The sequence below is a fragment of the Eufriesea mexicana genome, unplaced genomic scaffold (genome assembly GCF_001483705.2).
Source record: "Eufriesea mexicana isolate 0111107269 unplaced genomic scaffold, ASM148370v2 scaffold33, whole genome shotgun sequence".
NCBI classification, from domain to species: domain Eukaryota; kingdom Metazoa; phylum Arthropoda; class Insecta; order Hymenoptera; family Apidae; genus Eufriesea; species Eufriesea mexicana.
The window spans coordinates 54,535-81,680 of record NW_016908206.1 but is presented as its reverse complement, the minus strand read 5'-3'; the positions used below and the strand labels follow the sequence as shown (position 1 = coordinate 81,680).

General features: G+C 32.5%; 1 protein-coding gene across 2 annotated transcripts in view; it reads left to right on the top strand.

The window, feature by feature from the left end:
• Positions 1 to 2,340: 2,340 nt before the first annotated feature.
• Positions 2,341 to 27,146, top strand: part of ENGase (cytosolic endo-beta-N-acetylglucosaminidase) — a 62,226-nt gene continuing 37,420 nt past the window's right edge. Inside the window, exons 1-8 of one of the 2 annotated variants that reach the window (XM_017907909.1) lie at positions 2,341 to 2,418; positions 3,490 to 3,847; positions 3,945 to 4,388; positions 4,481 to 4,655; positions 4,729 to 4,947; positions 5,028 to 5,383; positions 5,474 to 5,656; positions 6,716 to 6,828. In XM_017907909.1, the coding sequence (XP_017763398.1) occupies positions 3,567 to 3,847; positions 3,945 to 4,388; positions 4,481 to 4,655; positions 4,729 to 4,947; positions 5,028 to 5,383; positions 5,474 to 5,656; positions 6,716 to 6,828 (1,771 nt within the window). In that variant the 5' untranslated portion in view covers positions 2,341 to 2,418; positions 3,490 to 3,566. Of the gene's footprint in view, positions 2,419 to 3,424; positions 3,848 to 3,944; positions 4,389 to 4,480; positions 4,656 to 4,728; positions 4,948 to 5,027; positions 5,384 to 5,473; positions 5,657 to 6,715; positions 6,829 to 27,146 lie in introns of those variants that run through there. The other variant, XM_017907900.1, reaches the window with a different exon arrangement.

Genomic DNA, 27,146 nt, shown 5'->3' with positions numbered 1-27,146 from the left:
TATGAATTATTCGCTGAAATAGAATGGCTGGATTCATAAAAATCAATAAACTATATATATATATAACATTGAATTTAATGATTTTATATTAATACGTAACTTTATCCTTACAACGAAATTAATATCATTTTTCCAAGAATCCTATTGATACAAATTTCGCACCGTTTGCATAAATTCCACTGATTAATTGTAGTAGAAATTGTGTTATTAAATAAGCTTAATATACCTCTACGGTAGCAAATTAAATACGGCGCCAATTTTTCTAAGGGTAGAAAATTCAAGCGACATTCGATCAGCACCATCTATGATTTTGGTCCAATTGAGCAGAAAAGTGATAGGAACATAGAATGTATAAGGAGGTCGTCTATACCTCGTCACGTGGTAGACAAGGACGGAAGACGGGTGGAAAAAGACAGAAAGGCTCCGGCAGAGAAAATTAACTAATTACGCAATTCCGGCTATTAATTTATGAACTTTTATAATTTTATCGCAAAGCTGAAACTCTGAGCAACATTCTTATATATCTTTTGTGCATAATTTGTTTCTAATTTGATTATTATTAATAATTATTTAACGGCGTGGCTAATTTGAAAACAACGCCGACCATGATTATTGGGTAAAATATTTAATTATATTCAAAACTAGAAGAAAAATATGATCAAAAGTGACATGAGAAGATGCGCAAGGACATGATTTATATAATGAATGCATAAAGCTTCATAAATTAATTACATAAGGGATAGTAATTAATGAAAAACCAATGGCGTCTTCGACAATTTTCGGCAACAATTCAAACACTGCGCAGAACAATTATTAATAATTAATTAATTAGGGACAAATTTGTATCGAAAAATATATTGGAAAGTTCTTCAAGGATCTGGCTTTACGATGCAATTATAAAAGTTCATAAATTAATCACAGATATTGAGTAATTAGTGAATATTCCACTGCCGATTTGATTTATTAAAATATATTCGGAGCACATAACCAGAGTTAGTAACCTGACATCAGAGCCATCTATCCTCTCGTTGCGGAACTCGAGCTTTGAGTCTAAAATCATAGATGGCTCTGATGTCAATTTACTAACTCTGGTTATGTGCTCCGAATATATTTTAATAAATCAAATCGGCAGTGGAAAATTCACTAATTACTCAATATCTGTGATTAATTTATGAACTTTTATAATTGCTTCGTAAAGCCAGATCCTTCAAGAACTTTCCAATATATTTTTCGATATAAATTTGTACCTAATTAATTAATTATTAATAATTGTTCTGCGCAGTGTTTGAATTGTTGCCGAAAATTGTCGAAGACGCCATTGGTTTTTCATTAATTACTATCCCTTATGCAATTAATTTATGAAGCTTTATGTATTCATTATATAAATCATGTCCTTGCGCATCTTCTCATGTCACTTTTGATCATATTTTTCTCCTAGTTTTGAATATAATTAAATATTTTACCCAATAATCATGCTCGGCGTTGTTTTCAGATTACCCACGCCATTAAATAATTATTAATAATAATCAAATTGGAAACAAATTATGTACAAAAGTTATATAAGAATGTTGCTCAGAGTTTCAACTTTGCGATAAAATTATAAAAGTTCATAAATTAATCACAAAAATTGAGTAATTTGTTAATTTCCCGTGTCGAAGCTACTCTGTCCTTTTCTATCTATCTTCTGTTCTCGTCTTTCACGTTGCATGGTTTTAGACGATCTGGCATATTTTGTGTTTCTACTATCCCGAGCTTCGAGTACAAAATCATAGATGGCATTAGTCGTTCGAACTGTTAAATTAGTACCGTATCAGTAGATTGCATTAGGAGTATATTGAGTTTATCTATTAACAGGATTCAGACTGCGCTTTATATTTTTCTACACATTTCAGACGTTTTCTTTTCATCCCTTGCTATTTTTACAATAACAGAAGAGAACATACAGTAATTATACGTAAGCAATATTTGCTATTAATCTTAACAGTTTATCTTCACCAATAATACTTTTATTAATAATTAATGTATGATTGATTGTATGGAATTTGATTACTATAAAAATCATAAATGGAGATCAAAACAACGAATAAATAACGCTGTTGTAAATACGTGAAAGAGATGCATATATACTTATGTCGTTTGTCTGCAAAATATAATGAATCATATATATATGTATTTCTTTTTTTTTTTTTTCGTTAACTGTGAAATATGAACTCCATTGCACTTGGTATCTGGATTACGCGTAGCTACGGCACTGTCAGGTATAGCACCAATGGCTGAGCGGTGGTGAAACGTCGTATATATGATACCGATGAACATCTCTATTTATTCGAATTCCAAACTGCTTCAACAATTGTGATCTATAGTTTTTCCTTTAGTAAAGCCTACAGAATACGTTACTGCGAAGGAAATTCGTGTCAGGTAAAAAACTTTTTGTAAAAATGCAAGAATAATGCATAGAAAGTATGCTCGGCAACTTATTTTTAAATTTTAATGACCAGTTGTAATTATCCAGCAATATAAATAATTATGATTATTGTACATTAATAAACTAAGGATACATTCACTTAACCTTTAAGACAAGAATGAACCCCCTAACATTGTTACTTTTTACGTAGTACCACATTTTAACCAAAAATCTTGCGTTTTAAGAAAATTCAGAATTTTCGAAAACTAAAGGTGATAGAGCAATTTCAATTATGGATTCGTTTTTTGAGAATTTAACTTTACAAGAATTACACACTGAATATTGCAGATTAAAGTTCATATTGAACAGTGTAATTAATTGAAATGTGATTATACTAATAATTAATTATTCGTAGAACTGGAATGGCTCGATACATAAAAATCAATATACTGTATATATATGAAATTGTATTATGAAATCATATTATATTAATAATTACAATTAATAATTACAGTAGTATTAAGCCGAATAATAAGTATTGAATAATGTAGAATCATTGAAGAAAATTTATTTTCGAAAAGTTATGATAAATGAACTTAGATATAAATTACAAAATATTATTAGTATGGAAAACGAGAAAAAAACAAAATATTAACGTTAAAAAATAAAAATGCAGAATTATAGAATGGAGAAGTAAGTGATGCCTCTGGTAGTACAGATTGACACTAACCTTATAGCCACGTTGATAGTGCATAAAGGTTAAGTGTCAAACGTTGAATCTATTTACTGAGATATTGACATAAATACAGTTTGTTGAAACATTTATTCAACTATATTTATTTCAAGATATTTATTTTGATTTATTTATTATAACACTTGGTAAGAAATATATTTCTACAAATATTTTTGTTGATGAGTTAGAGTTAAAATGATTAGATTGTACACAAACACTTAGGCTTCATTCTTATCATTTCGTTTCAGATAACCAGAAAAATGTATACATTCCACTATCCACATTAGTAAGACATAGATAATGGCATAAAATAATTAGACATAAATTGATATGCAAGTTCCGTTTGTTGCAGTCATTATCAACATAATAAATGTTCTATATTCTTCCGGTGATGTAAATAGAAAGGAGAACCTTTGTGCAAATTAACAAATGGAAAACTATTTAGAAGTTGTCCACAGAACAGTGCAAATCATAGAGATGACAACTGAAGTCACAGAATCAAAACCCCTCAAGAATTTGGAAGAATTATATGATAATGTGAGAAATTTGAAACCATGGCCTAATATTAAGGGTCTAAGGGAATCAACAGATTATGTGTACAATGGTTCAGAAATAAATGCACAAAAAATACAATTACAAAAGTTTGATAGAGAAAATCAACCCAGGACGTTGCTTTGTCATGATATGAAAGGCGGTTACTTAGAAGACAGGTAATATTCGTAAGATTCATTATGTTTATTATGTAATACATACATGTCATGCAAAATACATATAACTATTTTTCTCTTTCTTTTCTTTTTTTTTCAGATTTATAGATGGATCAAAATTCTATGATTCTTATATATTTTATTATTGGAGTGTCATCGATACCTTTGTGTATTTCAGTCATTATTTTATAACCATACCACCTTTTGGATGGATTAACGCAGCACATGATCATGGTGTTAAAGTGCTTGGCACTGTGATTACTGAAAGAGAAGGTATCTGGGATCATATACTTGAATCTCAGGAGGAAGTGAGAAGGTTTGCAGATGCACTAATATTTGTTGCAAAATTTTATAAATTTGATGGCTGGTTATTAAATGTTGAAAATGTCATTAAAAGTGAGCATGTTAATAATTTAATTTATTTCGTGAAATATCTAACAGAAAATATTCATCAAGCAATTAAAAATTCTGAAGTTATATGGTACGACAGTGTAACTAATGAAGGAACTTTATCTTGGCAAAATGAACTTAATAATAAAAATTTGTAAGTTTATTATTCTTATACTTTTATAATTATATCTGTTTCTAAAATTTAAATAGTACTTCGTATTATATATCTCTGATTTTTTATTTCAGAGATTTTTTTTTAAATTGTGATGGCATTTACTTGAATTATAACTGGAATAAATCGAAATTAGAAAAAAGTTACGCACTCGCAAAAAATCATAACAGAGATATTCATGATATTTATGTAGGCATAGATGTTTGGGGAAGAGGTTGTCCTGGTGGTGGTGGATTTAATTCAACATATGTAGATACAACATCAGATATTTCATGAAAGTAGATAATTAATAAATATTTACCAAAGTTACTTAATTTTGCAGGCTTTAAGAAAGATACGAGAGGAAGAACTTTCCGTTGCAATTTTTGCGCCGGGCTGGACTTATGAATATTTCGGCTCCAAAAAATTTCAAGAATTAGAGGATGTATTTTGGGCACAATTATTTTCTTATTTATACGTTCATGTACCTATTTACGAAGAAGAAGTATTTAAAACATCATTTTGCCGTGGAAGTGGTAACGCGTATTATCGTTGCGGTGAGGTACATTAAATATTCCATATTATTTATAAAAAATTTGTATTAAGTAAATATATTATAACCAACACCTAAATTTTCTACAGCTAGAATTTGACATACACGTTATAAAAGGCAAAAGTATATTCGAAGAGAAATCATTTTACAACTTATCCCTACAAAAACCACAAATTTCCGTACCTATACCGTACTTGAAATTTACATATTTTCCTCAACCTCCTGAACAAAAAAGTGAAAATGATCGAAATGAATGTGTAAAATCGGCGGTACAATACGTTTATGAAACAAGGAAATACGTTATTCGAATTTTAGAAAATAATGTAAATATTCAAAATAAAACACCGCTGCTAGACGTAAATTACTTTGAATTTTGCACTCAGTTTTCTTTCGAAGGAGGTGGTTGTTTAAAATTAATTACCAACGATCTGAAATCGTATCACAGGTAAACGTTTTGTTTTAAAGTAACTAAATTTATGATAATTAGTATAAGCTTAGATTTTATGCTAACAATGTTTTTTACATTTATTTACAGATTGTTTCTCGTCCATATCGAGTTTCAACAAGACATAGAAGCATCTATTATTTATGAAGAAATAGAATCATTTGCAGCAAATGGAAGTCGAAGTGAACCAATATTAGTTCTGGGCAATGATACCGGCTTAAAATCTATCATCCACTATAAATTGGAAAATCTGACGTCGAGATGGAAAAAATGGTAAGTTTGCAAAATATTAATCTTACTATTTGAAATACACAAAATAAAATAAATTAAAAAGACTATTGTTATCATATTAGAAAATTATGGTAACCATAAGTCACGTGTTTTCGTTACTTAAGATATACTTGTGATAATACTTCTTAAACATTTTTGCTTTATAATTAATCGGGAACGTATCGTAATAGATCTAATTAGTAATATCTAGGTTATTGATATAGCGAACATGTTAAAATTGCATGGTTCTCAGGAGTATATAACTTCAAAACAATTTTACACTTTGTCGCACTCTTGGGACCTACCACTTTGAAGTACGATATAAACTAGGACTCAAGCGTAAGTTCTCGGAAACACAATGCGAGAAACAAAATGGACTTTTTAACTTTCAAGTTAACAGCGGAAAACTTTGAAATAAAAGTACAATACAGACCAAATTTTTTAAAATTCATGTGACCTAATTTGTGCCTTTTGTTGAGAACTTGGAAAAGGTGAAATAATTTCTGAAAGTGTGTTTCTGATAATATTAATCTCACAACACACTTTGATACTTTCCTTGAAACTTTAATCTTTAACTAGGAGCATATCATTAACGCCTTTAATTATAAAATAAATATAGAAACATGAAATAGCAAGAAATATATTATATTATTTAAGCATTTATTTCATTCAAGATTTGTCCATACGATAATGTTAAAACATTAGCTTCGCGTAATAATTTCGTAACATTCGGCCTATTTAAATAAACAAATTTTCCCGCGTAAAATTACAGAATCCCATTCGAATAATTTTTGTATACTTTATATTTCCTAAACTAAAAATATTCGAACGAAAAATATGTCAATATAGAAAAGCAAACCAAAAAATCAAAATAACTTCGACATAAAGTATATACAAAAATTTCATTGCTATGTATCGCAAGGGAATGAAAAATCTAGAAGCGTCAAATAGGTTCAGTACGTGAACACCGAATCCCAAAAACAGCCTAGGAGTCACGTTCGTATCAGCAGGCAAATCCCATATTCGCAGCGTCTAACAGAGAATCTCTCTTTTTATCTTCAGTGTTTACCTGACGAGCATGAGGACCGTGAACGAGATCGGTGTATCCTTCTCGAAGAGGAACGTCTGCTATCTGGGAGAGATCATTCTGGAACAAAAGCGTCGACATCTGAACGGTAAGTCCGTACTTTGTAGTTTACACTATCGCTTGCGTTTCGTGCCCCCTCGAGAAATGTACATAGCAGGTGGATTGCGTCACGATAAAAGTGTATCGCCATAGGACGAGGTTCTCGACCGAGCAAAGAACCGTTCCATGACCATCAGATGGACAACCTGCAGCTCTCTATCTTTGAGAACCACTTTAGTGAAAGGAATACCGACGTTCCGCCATAGAACGTCTATCCAATGTAACTTATCGCTCGATATTTCATGGGTCGACTCGGCGATTATACGATAAGGCCATTTCTCATTGGTTGACCTGACGCTGTTAGCTTGAGAACATAAAGCTGATACTTCGCGGCTTTTTCTTCTCGTTTTTCCCACGTCCCTTTTCCGTTTTTCGTCATTCAAAATTTATACTCGATACTTAACTGCAATTTCAAGCCTGCCATCGTTTGGCTCACTGTTATTTCCGCGATACAAGGGTGTCTGCATTCTACGGCGGCAATTTGTTTGACGGAAGGACGAAAAATGCCCGTGAGCCTTCAGGTATGGAGAACGAACGGGGCCATATGAACGAGGTCGCGACACCATAACTTCCACCACTTTTTTCATTCATTAGTCGCATTTCATACGTTATACACGGGATATGCTTCACTCCGATCCATGGGTTCCGATTGACACGTGAACGCAGTGGTATACTGACTCCCTGATAGCAAATTGATAGTCGGATCTCTGCGGATAAAATCTTGTAATTTCATTCATGTTGTTTCGTGTTTTTGCATTTTACGTAATACTTCGTTGTGTATGGCGATTTTACGTGACTATTCGTTGAGGTGGTGAAGACTGTAGATAACACGGCGATAGCTTTATTATACTCCTTTGATGAAACAAACTCCTCAGGAAGGATTTCGAAAAGTTTAGACTCGAATTGTATCGAATTGTTTCTATAATTTGAGATTTTGTGGTGCAACAGGAAAGGGTAAATTATTTATGATAATTGCATTTTTTTAAATGGGCTGCAATGATTTTTTGTGGAATCGTAGTTAGTTTGGCAATAAATGAGATTTTACTGAATATCGGTAAATGAGGGGTAATAAACAAATAACGTAATTGAGATAAGCGTGCACAATTAGCTGCAATAAATGTGCTGGTTACATGAACATTTAATTGAAGTAATAATTCACTATTTTATTACGATTTGCCGTATAATGTCGCTTAATGATTTACCACATGAAATTATTACGTTCATTTTATCGTACAAACAAAAACTTTTCTATAGGTTACCGGTGGCCTAAGGTGCCCAGGACGTATGAAATATCGTTCGATTTAACCTGAGAAAAATTGTGTCGATATAACGATGTATTATCATGCTACGTGATCGAACAGTGATCCATAATTTTTGCGACTGACAAGTCGCTCGTTTTAAAATTCATGTCACATTGTATTACAAATCTTGACAATGCACAACACCCACTTCGAAACGAACGGTAGTTGTAAGGAGGACAATCTGGTTGGCATTATTTGCGGGTATAGGTGTCGATGACATGCGAAATGTCTGCAATTGTGGGATGTGGCACGTTCCACGTGTCCTATTTCAATTTTAAATTAGTCGTGGGTTATTATTATTAGCGTGTGATATTACAGAATTTAGCGTGATCCGTACCAATGTCGCATAATTTCTTCTAATTTTCCTGAAACTTTCATTATACAGTTGATGGTGCCAGAGATTACGAAAGTGATCTATGTCACATATATTTTGATTTCGAATATTAAAAGCTTTGCGCTTGATATCTATCTATGTGCTTTCCTATCGTGGCAAGATTAGGTTAATAATACTCAACGAGAACTTCTACTCTTAACTATATTTTAAATTTCTTAATCCTTTGCGAAGGGAGCGGTTTTGAGTAAATCGTATCGTGGGGCCGATAGTCATTCAAAACTACCAGCGCTCATTTCCACTTAAACGCGATTTTCGTTCATAGCGACGCTACCAATAAGGACATAAAACAGTCCACCATTTAACTTGGGACATGCGGTCCTAGGGCCGTAACAGCGGACGCATATATGTGTTTCTCGGCCATAGCAACGTGTTTACGTGGGACACATTTATGAGCCCCACGGCCCTATCAGTTGTTTTCGCCGAACGCATATATGAGTTCCTCGGCCAAATTGATGGTTTCCGCCGAATGCACACATGCAGCGCTCGTCTGCAAAGGGTTAATGGTATTGCTGGATGACCAACGGTCAGTTGACTCTTAGTCATTGAAAGGACCCAGCTGATAAAGGCAGACCGACGTCAGAGGTCAAAGCATCTTACTCATTTCTACCTTGACTAAGGACCAATGATCATTTTCACCCCTCCAAAAAGTAAGAATATATAACCACCCCCGAAAGCAGTACGAAAGCAGTTCTTATTCTTCTCCATCGATGCATAGTTATTGTATTTTCTGACGTAGCCTCGTTACAGAATTCATATTGTATATAGAAATGTTCCGAAATATATTACAAAAGATTAATCGGTCTATAACGTTCTCAATCCGGGTTCCAACAGTATAAAGGGGGTTCAAGTTTTTTCTTGGTGCGTGCTACACGGTGAACTGCGGAAAAGTGATCCTTCGAACCCTTCAGCGAGGTTCCCATAAGCTCTATGACATCTGCTCATAGCGTTATTCAGCCTAGCTTCGAAGATCCGCTCAGCTTATAAATTTTCCTCGAAACTAAAATAAGTCCCGATGCAGGATGTCGTCATCGAAAATAAAGATTCCTCTCACGCTATCTTTCTTTGGGAGTTCGAGTTACCCCAAATTCACCCTCTAACTACCTCCATGAAATCCTTCGGTGCGTGTGAAAAGGCAATCGGAGTAAACTTGGACTGCATGTGTGACAGCAAGAGCCGATATCGTTTGAAACTGTAACCAACAATAATCAGCAGTTTCACTGACCACGGTGATAAAGTTAGCGTTAGGAATTTTCGGGTGTGCAGCAGTCACTAATGGACGCCATTCATTTACGGGCTGTGATGTTCTCGAAGCGAACAGCCACGGGCTTGTTGGTCGTTTGTTTTAGCAGTCACATCGCGAACGAGCAACCCAAATTACGTTCTCTCTCCGCCGTGTGTCGCAACAACCGACTATTTGTAATCGGAGAATGCGACCGGCTCATTGATATTCCTGCGGTTATCGGGTCGAATTTTTCTGCGGTTCTACCTGCCGTTACACTTTGCATTATAAGACTTCTTTCTTCCTTTCTTTCTTTCTTTTCATTCGCGTCGTCGTTTCACCCGTCAGTTACGTCAAGCAGGTACGCGTATACGCTGGCACACGGTTGCTTTCGATTTGCATGTAACCTTTTCGAGCGCATTGTTCTCCTATTTTTCGACTCGCACGTGGGCACAGTGGTCTTCTAACTTGTGCGTAGCAAACAGGTTCGCACGATGAGAAGGATGATAGAGTGATCGAGATCCTTGGATACGTTGCGAGTCTTTAGTCTGAGTTTCTTTTGGAATCTCGTATTAGCTCCGAATTGGATATGCGAAGACGATATTGGAAGTGTCTAACTGAAAGCAGATTTTAGATTATTGAATAATTTATGTTTGAAAAACGATGTCAATTTCCAGGTCTCACCACGTGCAGGTGGCTACGCATAGAAACTCTGGCTTTAGGGGCCTTACAATGAACGCCCTATTGGCACCCTTTTGTACCAAAGATAATCCTATTTAACATAGAGCAAAAGCTATTTTCGCTATAGCAGTTAAACAATGTGTCCAGAAGTGTGTCCCGTAGAACCCTTTGGCAAGATCTTTATAGGCCCTATGACAACCCTTTGTATTACTGAACCCAGCTTCTAGAATTGATAAGCTAGATGGTTCCTCGAAGCAAAGATAGATCTCGATACAGGGTAACACCATCCAAATAAGATTCCTCTTATATTATACATTATTGAATATATAGTCGTAGCCTGTGACCACTGTCACCCCCATTGCACCATTATCCACCCCAATGGAACTTTAGATCCGTCTGATCCAAAGTCAAACCTGCAGATAACTTGTTACGATTGTGCGATCTTTATATATCAGCGATCGACCGAAATAGACCAAAAGGTAATGATCGTCACCGATTCTTCTAATAATTATTTTTCCGCTATAATATCCAATAATTCGCCAACTTTTTCACTGAAATTTTTCACCAAAGTCAGTGAATATATAAGATACACCGACTGTATCAATACTTCAATGCTGAAGTATCTTAGATACCGCAAAACTCCGTTTACCCCTTACGGGATCTTACATACGATAAAATAAATGAATGGGAAACACTCTCACTCAATACACACAGAGGAACATCTGATTAATTTCAAAGAAGATTAAATTGTAGTATTGTTTGCGAAGAAGAAATGAAAGAAATCATCGTAATTTCCCAATATTCATCGAAATTATACCAAAATAATCCTAAGCCGTCCAAGCATAACCCTTGTTCGAGCAATTCGAAAATCAAGCAGCGTAAAAGTAAAATTCATTTCACAAGTGGGGCGATAAACGGTACAAAAATGGCGTTTCGCTGCGCGAGCAAAGCTATCGGAAAAATACGATAAAACGCCAGACGATGACGCGCTATGGCACAATAATGGTTCGTTATCTCGATACTAGATGCTCGTCCGACAGGAACTATGATATTTTTAAGGTCCTCGATACGGTGTTTAAATTACGTCAGAGATGATCAGCTCGTACGATTCGCGGAACATATAATCATCCGCAGCCAGGATCAGCTCTGTCATGGTCGATAAAGCGAAAGAATGTCGTCTCTGGTCCTTAAGGTATTGCATAAACGTTCTTTCGCAAGTATTCCAGCAGTATCCTCAGCGACGTTTCTTTCTTGCTGAGCGACCGTGTTTACGACGGAAGATCGATGACTTCTCTCTTCCGTCATTGACATCGTGTTGGCGCATCTTCCAGCTTCCATCCGCGTGTAGGAAGCAACAAAGTGGGTGTTGAACTCCGTTAGAAGCGTTTCACAGGAATTACCACAGACTCGAATGCTTCTTCGTAGAATCCGCTTTCTTTCCATCCATTTTTTACCTGCAGTTCTCAATTATGACTGTTCTTTGTTTCTGCTTCTTTCGAGGTGGAGATTCGTAGATGTAAAGTTACCGATTTCGACCAGAGATCACCATTTTGCGTGTACTTAATTATCTTTGCACACGACAGGTGATTCTCATTATGAGTGATAATAGTCGCTTATAAAAATTAATAATTGATACTAAATGAAATACTAATTTAAACGTACGTGAAACAGCGGAATGAAATAATCGTGTAACTTAATTTATTGATGATTTGTTTTAATATTACTGAAGAAAAGTTCGTCGATTTTATAATAGTTTTATAACAGTTTTGTCTCGTTATTTTCATATAACAAAAAAAATTTTATAGTATAAAAGGTTTAAATACACGTACACACTGTGTCGAGGTTGTGTTGTGTCATATATTTAACATATAGATGCACTGGTATAATTTGGGTATCGGAACTATTTTTCCAAAGACAAAGCCTTGTAGGAAAAAATTTTATTTCTTCTGTTCGACTCATTTTTATGTACATATGATCACTTTTAATTTGGTTGTAATAGTTATCAAAGATCTTATATAACATTATATCTTCTGTGCTGTATTTACCTTATTGTTAGTAAAATTTGGTAACTCTGTCTAGTTACTCGCGTTGATGAAAATAAAGAGTGCATTAAAAAATAGTTCTTGTTAATTACATTTACGTTTCAAGAGAGAGATAAAATAGCCTAATATTTTCAATTTGTTTTCATAGAAATTTATAAATTTTATTAGAAAGTTGAAAAATTTGTCGTGTATTATAATTCAGGAAATGCATAGCATTTCATAATACCAATTCCACAATAATGTGAGTTTTATTTCTAAGTATTAAAATGCACCTAAGTATCATTTTTGACACGAACCTTATAAACCTTTTAGTCGACTATATCCATTTTATTTTTCTCATGGTAATCAGTCACCACGCCAGTAACCACCAAGCTGAGAAAACAAGTTCTGATCACTGTGGTAATCAACGTGTTAATTTCCATTTTTTTTTTTCTTTTTTCTTTTTTATTATAGTAATATATTTGACGAAATTATATTTTAGTGATAAGAGTTTGAACCGGTTAGGCGTGTTACATTATCAATTGAGTGGTTTTATGTAGTAAGAATTGTATCTTACAGTAGATAGAATCTATTTCCTGATTAGATATTTATGAGTAATTTTGGTATAGCTGATTCTTAGACATTAATGTTTCTTCCTTTTTCTTCGTTTACGCTAGTGAATTGGTTGGCAGTAATTCTTGACTGTATAGTGAACTTTAACCTTTTCTACCTCCTTTGATGGATTTAATAGCATAGTAAAATCCAGTATCTAATAATATTGAAGGTTAAGTTAATTAAGGATAAACCGACGATAAATAAATGGCTGATTGTTCCATTCGCTTTACGAGAAGACGCGTGCTTATACTTCTGAGACGATGTCTTCGAGTTCGAGTCATGTTCTTTGTTTCTGTGACTGCAAATGACTTTCTACTATTAGTCGAATGAGATTTGCAAGGCCTCTATCAACGTAATATTTACAGGTACTATTGTTTGAAGCTTCTGGTTGTAAATTATACTTTTTTTTTATTATTATTATAGTCGTATCTTTATGTTTCGACAGAGCCTTCGGTATCGTAAGAAATCTCAGATACCTTCGACACACGTTGACACTGATTATTTTACTTAATAAATTAATATCGAAAATAACTAAATAATTCATACGAATATTTTTATGTCTGATTCAATTTGAAAATAATTTAATAAGAATATAATTTAATGAGAAGATAATAACACGCTGACATTAAGGATGTAATGACAGTGATAAAACACTGATATTGTGGACACAGAGATATCACAATAAAAATACACTTTCAACGCAGAGACATTAATAACGGAAACAGATTGCGACTAAGGACATACTCTCATTAAAAATATACTGTCAGCGAGGACGTATGAACGCTAAGGACATGATAATAATGGCGCCCAACACCATATTTATTTGTGCTGCGAAGACCTTGTAAGATTGCATTAACATTGAAGATATGCAAATGCTGAGAACATGTGCCAAAAATGCATCCAGGACGCAATACATCTTCTGATTTTTAATAAGTGAATCTTAAAAGTTGAGTCTTAAAATACCCTTTCAGATAATCATAAGCTGTTCCTGGAATCCTTAAGTATTATTAATTGCATTGCCAACTGGTTGTCGTTCCGTTCTTTAATCTTGCAAGACAGTTTTATGTTTATCATGTTACCTGGAACTATAGAAACATGGTAGAAATATAATATAATGATTTTAATCTTTCATTATTATTTTACGAATATAAATTCCTTTCTTTTTTCTTCTTCAACGAAAGTTCTACTTTAGAGTTTAATTTATTGTTAATAAAATTGTATTTCGTCATAATAATAAATTAGAAAACAGGAATTTTGTTTGGTACTGTTTTTGTCAGAAACGAGGATTTATTTAAATTTAATTGTGTCTATGAAACAAAATTGTGCAATACTATGGAATCATTGGAATATTTATGAATTTATGTATGATTTGAGATGTTGCATGAGGACATTTGTAAAGTCGTTTATGAATGGCATTTAGAAGTCGATGATGTAATTTTACGAAGATGTAAAATTGTTTTATTTCCCGTTTTTATGAATTTGAATTGGAAATTCCTACCAAGAGTTATGAAGAACTTTTTCGAATTAAAATTGGAAATAAACAAATTATTAGAAATATCACAATTTTATTTCCAATTTTTGTTCAGAGTCTTTATATCTTTATATCCTTAGCTTCATTGATTCACTATTAATATTCGCTATTAATTAATTAGATCATCAGTTTAGCTAAATGTCTTCAGAGCTTTTCTATATTCACTTTAGATTTTAAAAATATCTCTGTTCTAAGAGTAATCTACGTTCATCGTATTTTTCTATACTTGAAATTCTTACTCATTCATTTCTTAGCTGCTTTCAAATCTAATCAAGGAACATATGTGACCATAACTACCGAGCTATAATACATACAGTCAGTATCGATAATTTAGAGGAAATAGGAATTTATATGATTTTTATTTCTTATATATGTACAAATATAAAGTATTAATCTTCTATATTTCAGTGAATAATGTCTCTAATGATTAGAGTCAATATCACTCTGGATGTTTAGAATTAGTAATACAGGATATAAACAAAATTAGGAGTAGTGAACAACGACATATGAATAAATATATTGATCTAAAACCTGAAAGGACCAGTGATTTTATAATAATATTTCTTCAATTTCGATTTTATGTTGTTTTGAAGAACCTGTTGACATTTATTTCCCGAATATTCCTGATTTTTACTTCTCTTAACTGTTTACTATTTCAACTCAGGAAATTTATAGTATAGCATAATACTATAAATTTATTCAAGGACGACTAATGAAAGTTTGAAAGCATCCAATAGAAACATTTGAATTTCTAACGATCAAACTATGCAAGAAAAAAATATATAGAAAAGATGATAATTCGAATCTTCAAAACAAAAAACAAAATGGCATATTTGTAGTTTTATTGCCTTCGACATACTCGATTCAGTGTCTACATGATTGAGAATATAGCTCTCGCGTAAATTTTGACTAATTTCGTTATAAATCTTTGGGTTCTTCGAAAAGGGATTAAAAAGCGTGGATATTTATAGGCTTATATGATATCATCGAATTTATTTCTTCATAGGAAGACATGACATAATTCCTCCGTCGAGGTTCAATGACACACGTGTATTTCTATTTCACTTCTATTGGGTCAACGACCAAATAATTTCCCGGTGAAATCTTGGAAACATCTCTGCGCAGTATTTCAATTGCGACGTACTATTTTACACTGCTTTATTGCACTGTACATTTTCTAGCCATCAGTTTTTTCACGCTATAACGAAATATTAAACAACGTTTCGGGTAACACGTAAATTAATGAAAGTCGATGACATAGGAATTACAGGTGACTGAAAATATATATGAACGTGTAATAAAAGTATTAATCATTAAGCTTGTCATTAAATTTCGAAAGGATTTTTATATTTAATATAAAAATGATGTTGTATGTTTAATAGAATTTGCATGTAGTATAACATTTTTTTAAATGTTTATATTGCAAAATTTTAGATTTGAAGTAAAGATTTCAAATTTACAATTTCATTTAAAAACCTTATTTGAGAGATTTTATTTACCTCTCAAATACATACATATTTTTATTAACTCGTATAAGTTGTATCTGTTCATATGTATGTTTTGATCCCTTGCGCTATGATTTAATTCTGAAACATTGTGCAATGAGAGAGCACAAAATTTGATTTAATCAGCCATTGTATATTTATTTCTTTCACGATAAAGATATACAATTTTATAGGATTTATATAAATTCTGCGTATATTAAAATATGTTAAATATAATTTTAGTTGTGTGGCAAGTGTATAGCATTCGGTTATTTAATTTCATCTACATCTGCAATATTCCTTACTTTCGTTCCAATAAATTAGTATAAGTGAAGAATTAAGTGATGAAGACAGATATCTTGATTATTGGTAAATTGTTGATAAAAATTACTTTAATAATCTGCCTATGTTAACAAACCATCAACAGCCACCTAAAAATATCAGACCTAATTTGCCATTTTCCTTCTCATTACTTAACCCGTTCAAACTGCCTAAAACGAATGGGTGAACTCGAAAGCCTACCATTCCAGGCTTTCGTCGTAAATATAACTAATAAATATTCTGCCCAACCATATCACACCATCATCCCGCATCACGTTTCGAATTAGCAACTCCCTCGAAGCACTGTGCCAAACCACTAAACCTGGCACGAGCATACCACAACGGCCCATCGCAAAGCTATATCTCCATCGAGCCTCCAGTTACAGCCTCCATTCCTGCAACCTCGAGTCTTCCGCCTCTGATACTTCCGTCCGACGTTCAACCCTCTCCCGTCCACGAGATCGACAACGTGGAATCGATCCGTATAATGGAAACCGATGGGGCCCTCGATCGTTGCTCCCCTGGTTCGAACAACAGTCGTGCCATTTCCATAAAATCTCCGGCATTTGGTGCTTGTTCTCTCGAGCCAACAAGAGGAGGAACGTTCATATTTACAAGATGAGATCAGACTGTTTTCCTGGTCGGCCAAGGCGATCTAGTCGTTTGGTTTATCATGGACGTGGCGAGAGAAGAAGAGAGGTCGAGCCAGCCTCGTGTGTGCCTCTCGACCAAGGGAACATTTTCAACGGGACAGAGGAGAGCCTTCTCTCCTCGTCTGGTATCGCGCTTTTGCATTCCACGTACTGTTTCGCGGCAAATAAACGCAGTCATCGTGTCGCGAAAGTAAAACGTGCCTGGTCACCGAGTCGATCGCGACGTTGATTCCAAATACGCTCTGGCGAGCGGATCAAATCGTTCGCGAGATTGCTCTATGGGGAGTTCACCGCTTGGGGTTGTAGCGTGGGAGGCTAGGAAGTCCAGGCTCTTGGATGAGACTGTTTTCCGTGGAGCGAGAGATGGGAGATATGTAACGAGTTGGGAAATGTTGTTGGACGTGCTTCGTGGAGTTTCAGATTGTTTGCCAGAGGTCGACCGTGTTGTGGATCTCAGGGACTCGAAGTTTATGGGCTTCTAATTTTCTGATTCGCGATTGGGTTTTGATACTTCCAAGGGTGGGTTTGAATTGGTGGATTGGAGGTTGTTTTAAACGTGAGATGCTATAGGAGTAGATTTTTTCGGAATTTCGGTACATATTCGAGAAAACAAAATTAGAAATTATTTAATAAGACACTGAGGGGATGAATATATTTTTTAGAATATGATGAATGGATTTGTTAAGAACAGAGAATTTTCGATTTTATAATTTTTAACTTACTGGGTATGGTTATTATAGTTACTTAGTTTTTCACTGGTAGAATAATTAAATTAGTAACAAATACGCTAGTTTTATTATTTAAAATTACGTATATAGTATTATATGTTTGTATTAAAATTAATAAATCCATACCTAATATCATAAAATTATTGCAGAAAATGCTTGTATCCCCCTTTCTATAGAATTAAAAATTATTTCTTAGAAGAATCTTCTGACAAATAAAATTCTCAAAAGTTTCCCATAAATTGTTTTATTTGTAATAAAATTAATAATCAGGAGAATTAATGTTATAGAAAATTTTGTAATATCATGGGTGAAAGAAGTGTTATCTAACTTCTACAGTCATTAAGCAAAGACTATAAATGTAGTCATAAAATTGTATTGTATATGTCGAGAATAATCCCGACTGGTTACAGTACACGCGTTATTATAATGAAAATTAGTAATCTGTGGAACGTGAACCGTGAAGTGCAAAATGCTGTAAAGGAATTTGATATATGAGATTAACATGTAGAATTCTGAATCAGCCAACAATTCATTTTCACGCGTACCAGCTAAACGTGATCGACAATCGTAATAATATTATTTCAATCTTCAAAATTACCTGGGAAATTGATCACTGTTAGCCTCTTGTGCAATTTAATTTCATATGGAAAATTTCCATATCGAGAGATACGGTAATTAAACAATGAATATATATTAAATTGAAATCTAGTTATTAAAACAGAATAGGGAGTAATTAAATAAATTTTTAAATTGGAACCTAATTATTAAAGTAAAATATAGAACAATTAATGGAATAAAATAAAAAAGAATAATTATTCAATGGGATTATTAAATTAAACCTTAATTATTAAACTATAATACAATGTCACTAGATACTATAGAATATAAAGATCATAATAATGATAATTGTATTAATCTCACATTTATTATTGCATACCGCGTTTATTACATACTTTCCTCCACAACGATAACTTTCATTTGGTATTGAAATAGGTATTGAAAATTCGGATTAAAAAAGAAAATCAGTGTCGTAATTTTGAACAAAATGCTGTCATAGTGATTCTCCATTAACCGTGACTTTCTAGCCAGAAGCAATTAGCGCGTTCCCTCTGACGAATTGCAATCGCGAACGTGATCGCGTTGGCAAAAATACACGGAGGTATCTCGATTTTCGCAACGTGGATCGCTTCCGCGATTGCCATTAAATCGGCGAACAAATTAATTTGCGACCGCGCGCCCGTCTGACGCCGAAAGTAAATCCAACGGTGAAACCCATCGCACATTAATTAAAATAGATCGTGTCTTAAATCTTTAAAGGAATGAAAGTAACGCTTCGCGTGAAAACGGCCTTTCGAAATCCGTAGAAGAACCCGTGCTTCTTCTGTTTTAGGGAATGCAGACGAAAGTGCTTAAATTGTGGTATAAACTAGTGGAAGTAAATGATTAGAAGATCTTTGCTCGAATAGTTATTGCAAACTGTTTCCTCGCTATTCTGAAATTATTTTGTGCTGGATCTTGGTATTTGAGATATGTGAACAGCATTTAGGGTTTTAGGAATAAGTAATTCATTTTTATTATAATTTATTATATATAATTTGTATGCAATAATTATTTACATATTATTTATAAGTAATTTATTATATGTAATTTATGTTTGTATATAATTTAGAAATAATTTATTATATTATATATTTCTTTTCATGTTATATCTGTGGTTGCGAAGAGAAAGACCCCAATATTACATATTTTCATTTTGTAGTTATTGCCATTTATAATTCTGAACGTGAATTCTTCTTATTAGTATTTTTATATATTTTGTTTCTATATATTTAGGTCGGCACTTTTTAAATCATTAGAATATCTTTTTCATTCAAAAATGTTGCATCATGTATGCTCTGTTTCTTTATGTCACTTATGATACTGTCGCAATGCATTTAGTGGTACCTTTATGCAATGTATTGACAAAGTGCCTTGTTCCATTATGTTCCATGATGAAATAATGTTAACTATGATTCTTGCCATGAAGTTGCACTTAATCTATTTTTAATACTTTCCAAGTCTCGAATTGCACCACAGATAGATTATTATAGAATTACAAATACCAGGTTTATTACTTACATATTAGGTAAGCTATTTAATATCTCAGTTACCTATAATATAATAAATTAAGTTCTAAAATTGAAATTAAATCGGATACATTATAGCTAATAATAAAAATAAATAGTTTAAATTAAATTATTTAAGTATTAAAATATTATTAAAATTTCTAAACTGTTTAATGTTAAAATGGCTATGATTAAATAACATTTTTTAAATATTTTATTTACCGTTTCATCGTTAAAAATACTATAGCGCGTTTATAGGTAGAAATTTATTTTCCTGCGTACTTTTTCCGTTTTAGATTTATATTTAACGCTGTATTAACTATAAAATGGTTATTGGAAATGAAGATGATTAAACGTGTACGATAGTAACTAGAGCGTTGAGATCACATTCTGTTACCTAAATTATATTAATTGTTCAATTATCTTCTCATCTTGTTAAAAGGCGGCATAAGTTCACGAATTCTTGCAATTTTATCAATGTTTTTTTCTGTGAATCGCTTTCAGACCGTGTCGCTCGCGGAACGATGCGTATTTGGTATAATTAATTGTTTAATAGAAATAGAACTGATAATCATTGGGAATGTTCGAATGAAATTTATTTATATCATACAATGAACGTATGCACGCAATGAAAATTAAATTTCTAATTGCCTCTTCTCTCATTCGGTATACAACATGTAATATAATGGCCCAGTATTGTACCATTTTTATTCGAAATGATTTGTTTCATAAATATCAGAATTATGAATAGTTTTCTTAATAATTTAATACACTTTTAGTACTGAATAAATTAGAAATATAATAAATATTCGAAGTATTTTAGAAATTTTATATCCAATTACCATTGCTTCAGTTGAACATATATACCTCATAATATTTCCCTTTTTCTTAATTTTCTTCCAATTTTTCACTCAAAAGTTCTACTTTTTCTTCTCTGTTAATCAAAACTGTGAATAATTTTGCATCGAATTAATATTTTTTATCCTTTCTATGTGGAACAAGACCTTTCTAATAATAAATTCACTATCTATACTAACTGTACATTATAGACTTCCTATTTCTTCATTCCTTTCATTAATATTTGTATTAAGTATTACAGTATATAATACCATAAATTAATACTTATATTATTCAAAAAGGATTATTCAGCTCGCCTAGAAACCACTCTTCACCTGCCACAGGGGGAAATGACTGAAAAAAAATTCCATTGGCATTTAATTCGCTCTATAAAACTATTCAACTTTTCCATCAAACCAGAACATTCTCTTTCAGCGTTAATAAAAAACGGAAAATCGCGCGCGTATTCCGTTTATTTCGCGTCTACGAGTAAGAAAATAATTGGCGGGTTAGCAAAACGAGGCTGTGTTCTCTGGTCGACAATGTCGAGTGATACAGCATTCTCGTTTGCATGTACGACTCAACTCGAAGGAAAACTTTCCCCTTTTCAAGCATACCGCGTAACCTTGCGTTAGCTCGTTGAAAAACGTTTGTGCATATCTCACATACCTCATTTCGCATGCTACGCGATAGTTTGCGCAGATTTCGAAACTTTAATCGCTCGCGGGACAGGCATTCTTTTTCGCGGCACTTCGTTTAAATACTCACTTCCTGCGGCGAACGTGCACAGGAATTAGCAACATGGAGGCTTGCGTGTTGTTCTTGTTAAATGCAGCCCTTTTAATTGTACTTCCCTGGCCAACACGTCTTTCAGGATATTGAGATTTTTTGTTACATAAAAATTATGTAACACTAGTTATTGGGAAAAATTGGTGTAACGAGGTTGTTGCGTTTGAAAGTAAATAGTGGTTGGTTGGTGATGCAATGGTATTCGATCGTGTTGATAGATAATTTAGATTATTTTTTGTTATTAATTGAGATTGTAGGATACTATGGAGTATTTTTAATTTTGCTTGTAAAATAAATGTTTTTCTGCTAGTATTTCTAATGACAATTTTAAAAGTAAATATTGTATTTTTTTATTCGATTAGTATGAAGTGCCGTTAAATTTATTTGTGCGAGAAATATTTCTTTATGTTTTGCGATAAGTAACTTTGATAAAATTTAAGATTCTTGTAGGATATTGTAAAAGAAAAGTACTTCGGATTTTTAGGTATTTTAAAATTAAAAAATTTTGATATCGACTTTTAAAATTGCATTGGATGAACATGCGTGAAACATTGTACTAATATGCTTAAAATTCTTCTGTTAATTAGTTTACTTGTACCCTTAATTAGATTACATTGAAATTAAAATAAAAATTCTTGTATTAATTAGTTCCCAGATACCTTTAATTTAGTGATTAAATTAAATAAAAGTATTATTTTAAATAATTCATACACGAATATATTATATTTCCTGCGCTTTAGAAATTATAATCGATAATCATTGGAAACAAAAAAAGACGTGCATTTGGCAGATATTTGCATATAATACCTGGGTTACGTAATGTAAATTTACAAAAAAGGAGTATCTTATCAAACGGTAAAGTCATTTCAATTGGGTGCTCCGCTATCCATTCATACGGGTGCAAAAATTGCGCCGTTGAAACAGGATTATAGTTATTCGTGCGTAACCGTGCTTACTAAAATCGGATCAGCTGAAAAGCCTGAAGCTTTTTAGTGGTTTTAGTCTGTAGAACGGTTGTATCCGTTAACGGTGGATAGAGATAAATCAGTGACCCGAGAAAAAGTGAACATCAATTCGTTGTTATCCTGTTTGCATGATTCTGGAACAACCGGACTTCATTTGCAAGTAATTGCATCTGCGATGGGCTAAATTTACGGGTCACCTGTTGGTGGATAACAAAAGCATCGGAATAATCGAGAGAAACATGAACCACTTTACGGAAAAGATAATAATAATCGATAAAGTAATAATTAAATACCAATTTATGCCATTGCAATTAGATTTATCATAATTAAAAATTTTAAATATCGTAGGGTATCCATAGATTTTGCTAAAATTACTAAAAATAATTAGACAGTGGTCATAGAAAAAATATTCTAAATATAGAAATAGTATTTTACACTCTACCTATCAAAATAATAAGATAATAATTATAGAAAAATATAAATTATTTAAAATTTTCTACGTGAAATTGAACTAACGTATTATAATATATCAAAGTTTCATTTTAAATCCAGTAATAGAATAGTCTATAGCAAAAACAATTAGTGCGACGTAAATACAAACTCACAACACTTCTCTATCTCTCAACATCAAACGACTCCATTATGAATCATAGTAATCGCATCGTTTCTTACGCCCCCAGCGAGCACGAGCGCTTTCATCTTCGATTCAATTGAGTTTACGTCGTTGCAAAATAGGCATTCGCATTCTTACTAGCTACGCAATGCGAGATATTAGTGCCCACACGATGATACGGGTCGATTTAACGCGTGTCCTGAGCATTTTCACTCCAGGGAACAACAGTGTTCCGCAACATGGCTCCCATCGCGCATCCTGTTGCAACCGACCACCGCCATTTGCAAAGCGAGATGCGTGGATCTCATGGATCTCGCGGATCTCGTGGATCCCGTGGATGTCGATACGCCGTCTCGTTACGAATAATGCGCAGCGTGGTTGCACCTGTTGCGCATCTCCGGAGCACAATCAGCGCGTTTCGTCATCGACCTAAAAATGTTACTTTGTTTCTTGGAATCGCTATGCAAATTAGAGAGAGCGTTAGTGCAATGGAAATTCGATGCTTGCGAAAATTAACGAAGAGACCTGCGAGATGAACGTTCTTGTAGTATTATCAGGGACATGATTTACATTGAAAGATGGATAACGTTTCCTTTATTATAGATAGGTTTAGATAAAATTTGAGTAAATATTAGTTTAGACAGAAAGGAATGTCGATATTCTTGGTATAAGATAATATAATTCTTATTATTGTCTCGTTGTATTAAGTTAATCCATAACTGCATTCGTATTTGGGTTATATATAAATATAATTCTCTTTGACCTAGTTCTGAAATAAAATATTTGAATGAAATAAAATAATAGCAAATATAAATGGAGCTAAATATTCATTGACCAAAATAGGAAAATGTGTTTTATTTACACGATTTCAAAATTAAATTAATTATAAAAGGAAGTACGAGAAATTAATTATAGAAAATTGTAATATGATTAATTATAAAAAAATACGAAAAATCGTATAAATTGACTTGATATTTAATACGTTATGGATATTAATGAGTACCATCGAAAAACGAGACCATCATCTGCTACAAAAATCTGATACTATTATACTTATTGGCCATTCTAATATACCAAACGAAAAATAATAAAATAATATTTTAAAAAATAATAAAAATAAAAATTCTCATACGTACAAAAATCATGTTACTCTAGTAAACGGTAAAAAAAATACAGTTGCTAAATTCGTTTCCTCGCTTTCCAAATACACTCGTCCTCCATTCGGATACCTGTATCTCTATGTATCATCATCGGTCGGTAGTTTCACCGTAATCAGCGGTTGAACATAAAGCACAGGGTTAATCACATCGGTGGATCGATGTTTAATTAGACAGCCGTTAATTAATGGTAACCGTTAATGGTTAGGAGAGCAAGCTTGGTTCTCATTGTAAGCCGCGTCGAGAGAGTCATTAGCGGATCGAGATAAGCAGAAAGGACGCTTGGAAAATTGAGCATCCACCGGTTGGTCGTGAACCAGTGCTCAAAAATTTCGTACCGAATAATCCTGTTTGTATCTATGCGGCTCACGGGATGCTATAGCATTCGGAGCACGTGGTCTTTTTGATTTTATCGCCAGAGCGTTACTCTGCGTTACTGACCCCGTGCCCCCTGACAGGTACATGTCCTCTGACGTGTCGTTTCAGTAGTGGTTTCACTGAACAGTTGTTCGAAATTTATAGACACTTTATGGACGATCAATTCGATTGGTAGGGTGATTATTTCTGATTATGGTTTAATGATAATTTTTGTGCAAACTTATTTCAGAAAATTTTGAAACTGAGTTTGTTTTATTGGTGTTCCAGCTGGAGATTGTTTATAACATAAAGGTAATTTATAAGCAATTAGTATGATTAGTTGGATGACTATTTCTACTTTCATAGTTAATGTAGAACTTTTATGCAAATTTGTTGTAGAAAATCTCGAACACTAATTTTTATTAATATTTATTGATACTTGAGCTGGACAATTGTTTATAATTTATAGATCGGTATGATCCATGGGTTGATTGTTTCTATTTATAGTTAATAGACAATTTTTATGCAAATTTATAGAAGATAGTCTTAAATGTAAGTTTGTGTGATAGTATCCGAATCGTGCAAATGTTTACAATTTATAGATAATTGATTAGTATAGTGATTGTTTCTATTTATAATCAATAACAATTTTCTTCCTTTTTGTGCAGTATTATTGTAGAAAATTTTATTTTCAATACTAAAAGTGAATTTGATAGTAAGGCATCTCATAAATTATTTAAAATTTAATACTAAATTTATCATAGCCATTTGAATACTCAGTATTAAGGTATTAAGTCCAATGATCATTTGTGAACTTCTCATTAAAAATTCTGCATTCGATGTTATCGTTTTCATCACTTAATTTGGCAATCTTTTTTTGTAATATATTGTATTTAATTTTTCGATATCAATTTTTTCTAAATTTTCTCTTGTTCTACTTCTGACATTCATATGTAGAACCTGCTTCGTCTGTGAAGATCGTTCCTTCAAACAATTAAAAAATGTATGCCATTTTATAAAAAGTTAAAATAAATATTGTAATTATAATGAAGATTTTGTAATTACCAAAATTAATTCTAGTTGAAAGAAATATCGTATAATTCAGGCTATCGTAATTCTTCATTTATTATATCGTGGATATAGTATACATCGATGATGTACACCGATTGTATGTAAAGTTTGAGCTAAATTAATGCTTGAACGTTGTGTACTCTACTTATTAAATAGGTGATCATTGAAAAAGAATATGTACACAATTTGTATACAATGGGTTATAACTTGACTAAAATTAGATTCTCAGATAATTAATAAAATAATCGATGTTAGATAAAGTAGAAAAAGAAAGTACGGAAGAGATCGACTGCTTTCTAGATAAGCTAATAATATAGAGAATCTCATCACTTAGGAACTTCAGGAGTAATATTTTATCATTTATATTTCACTTTGTTAATTTCTCGTACATGTTTCATCAAATTATTTAAATTTGAATAATTTTATTTACATACTAATTGTAGAAAAATGGGAAAATTCTTAACTAAGAATAACTTATATTTGAATTAAATATATTCAGTTATTTCAATTTCTTTTAAATTTAATATTAAACAAATTTTCCTGTATTAAAATTGCAACAGGTAACGGTAAAAAATTCGATAATTTGCTGTAATTTTATTACAGCATTCTATTGTTTAAATCTTACTCAATTTTCAATATAATTATATGTATATTGGAAACTATTACAGAACCTTTCACAATTTTTGTGCACTGAAATGACTTCAAGCAAAGATAAGGAATTCGATAATTTTATCAGATTACTTTACCTTTCAAATCTTACTTTGTTAGTTTTCCATATAATTACATCTATATTGTAAAACTATCGAAGTATTATATCTAGCTTCTATTTAAAATCTGGTAATATTATTAATATATTAACTACATAAAAATAGGGAAATATTTAGCAATTAATAATCCATACTCGAATTAGCCATTCTAAAACATCTAAATTTTATTTAAACTTAATATTAAACAATGTTTCGTAATCCAGAATTACGACGAGAGAAGGGAAAGAATTTGTTAAGTTTGTCATAAAAATACAAATTACATTCCTCTATTCCTGGAAGAAATAATTCTGATAATATGCAGCATAATAAGACAGTTACGATATTTAATGAGATGATTATAAAAATCCACTCTATTACAGGTCGTAAAGTATCAGAAACATAATGGAAAGAAATTTGAACCCAGACATTATAAAAATCACTGGAGATTGCAGTGAAAGCAGAAGTGGTTACACGATTTAACGAATCGCAGAGATGTAAACGTTTGCATTCACGATAAAACCAAGCATCAATTATTTTTCATTCCTGTATTCTCTTCCTTTTAAAATATCTCTGCCTACAAAATATCACTTCTATTCTCTGCCATAATCTATTTCATTATCCTCGAATAACGTCTAACAATACGTTCTCTGGTATATAGAATCACTTACATAAATAAATATACCCATCTACATTGCATATTATATAATTTTGACATCGCA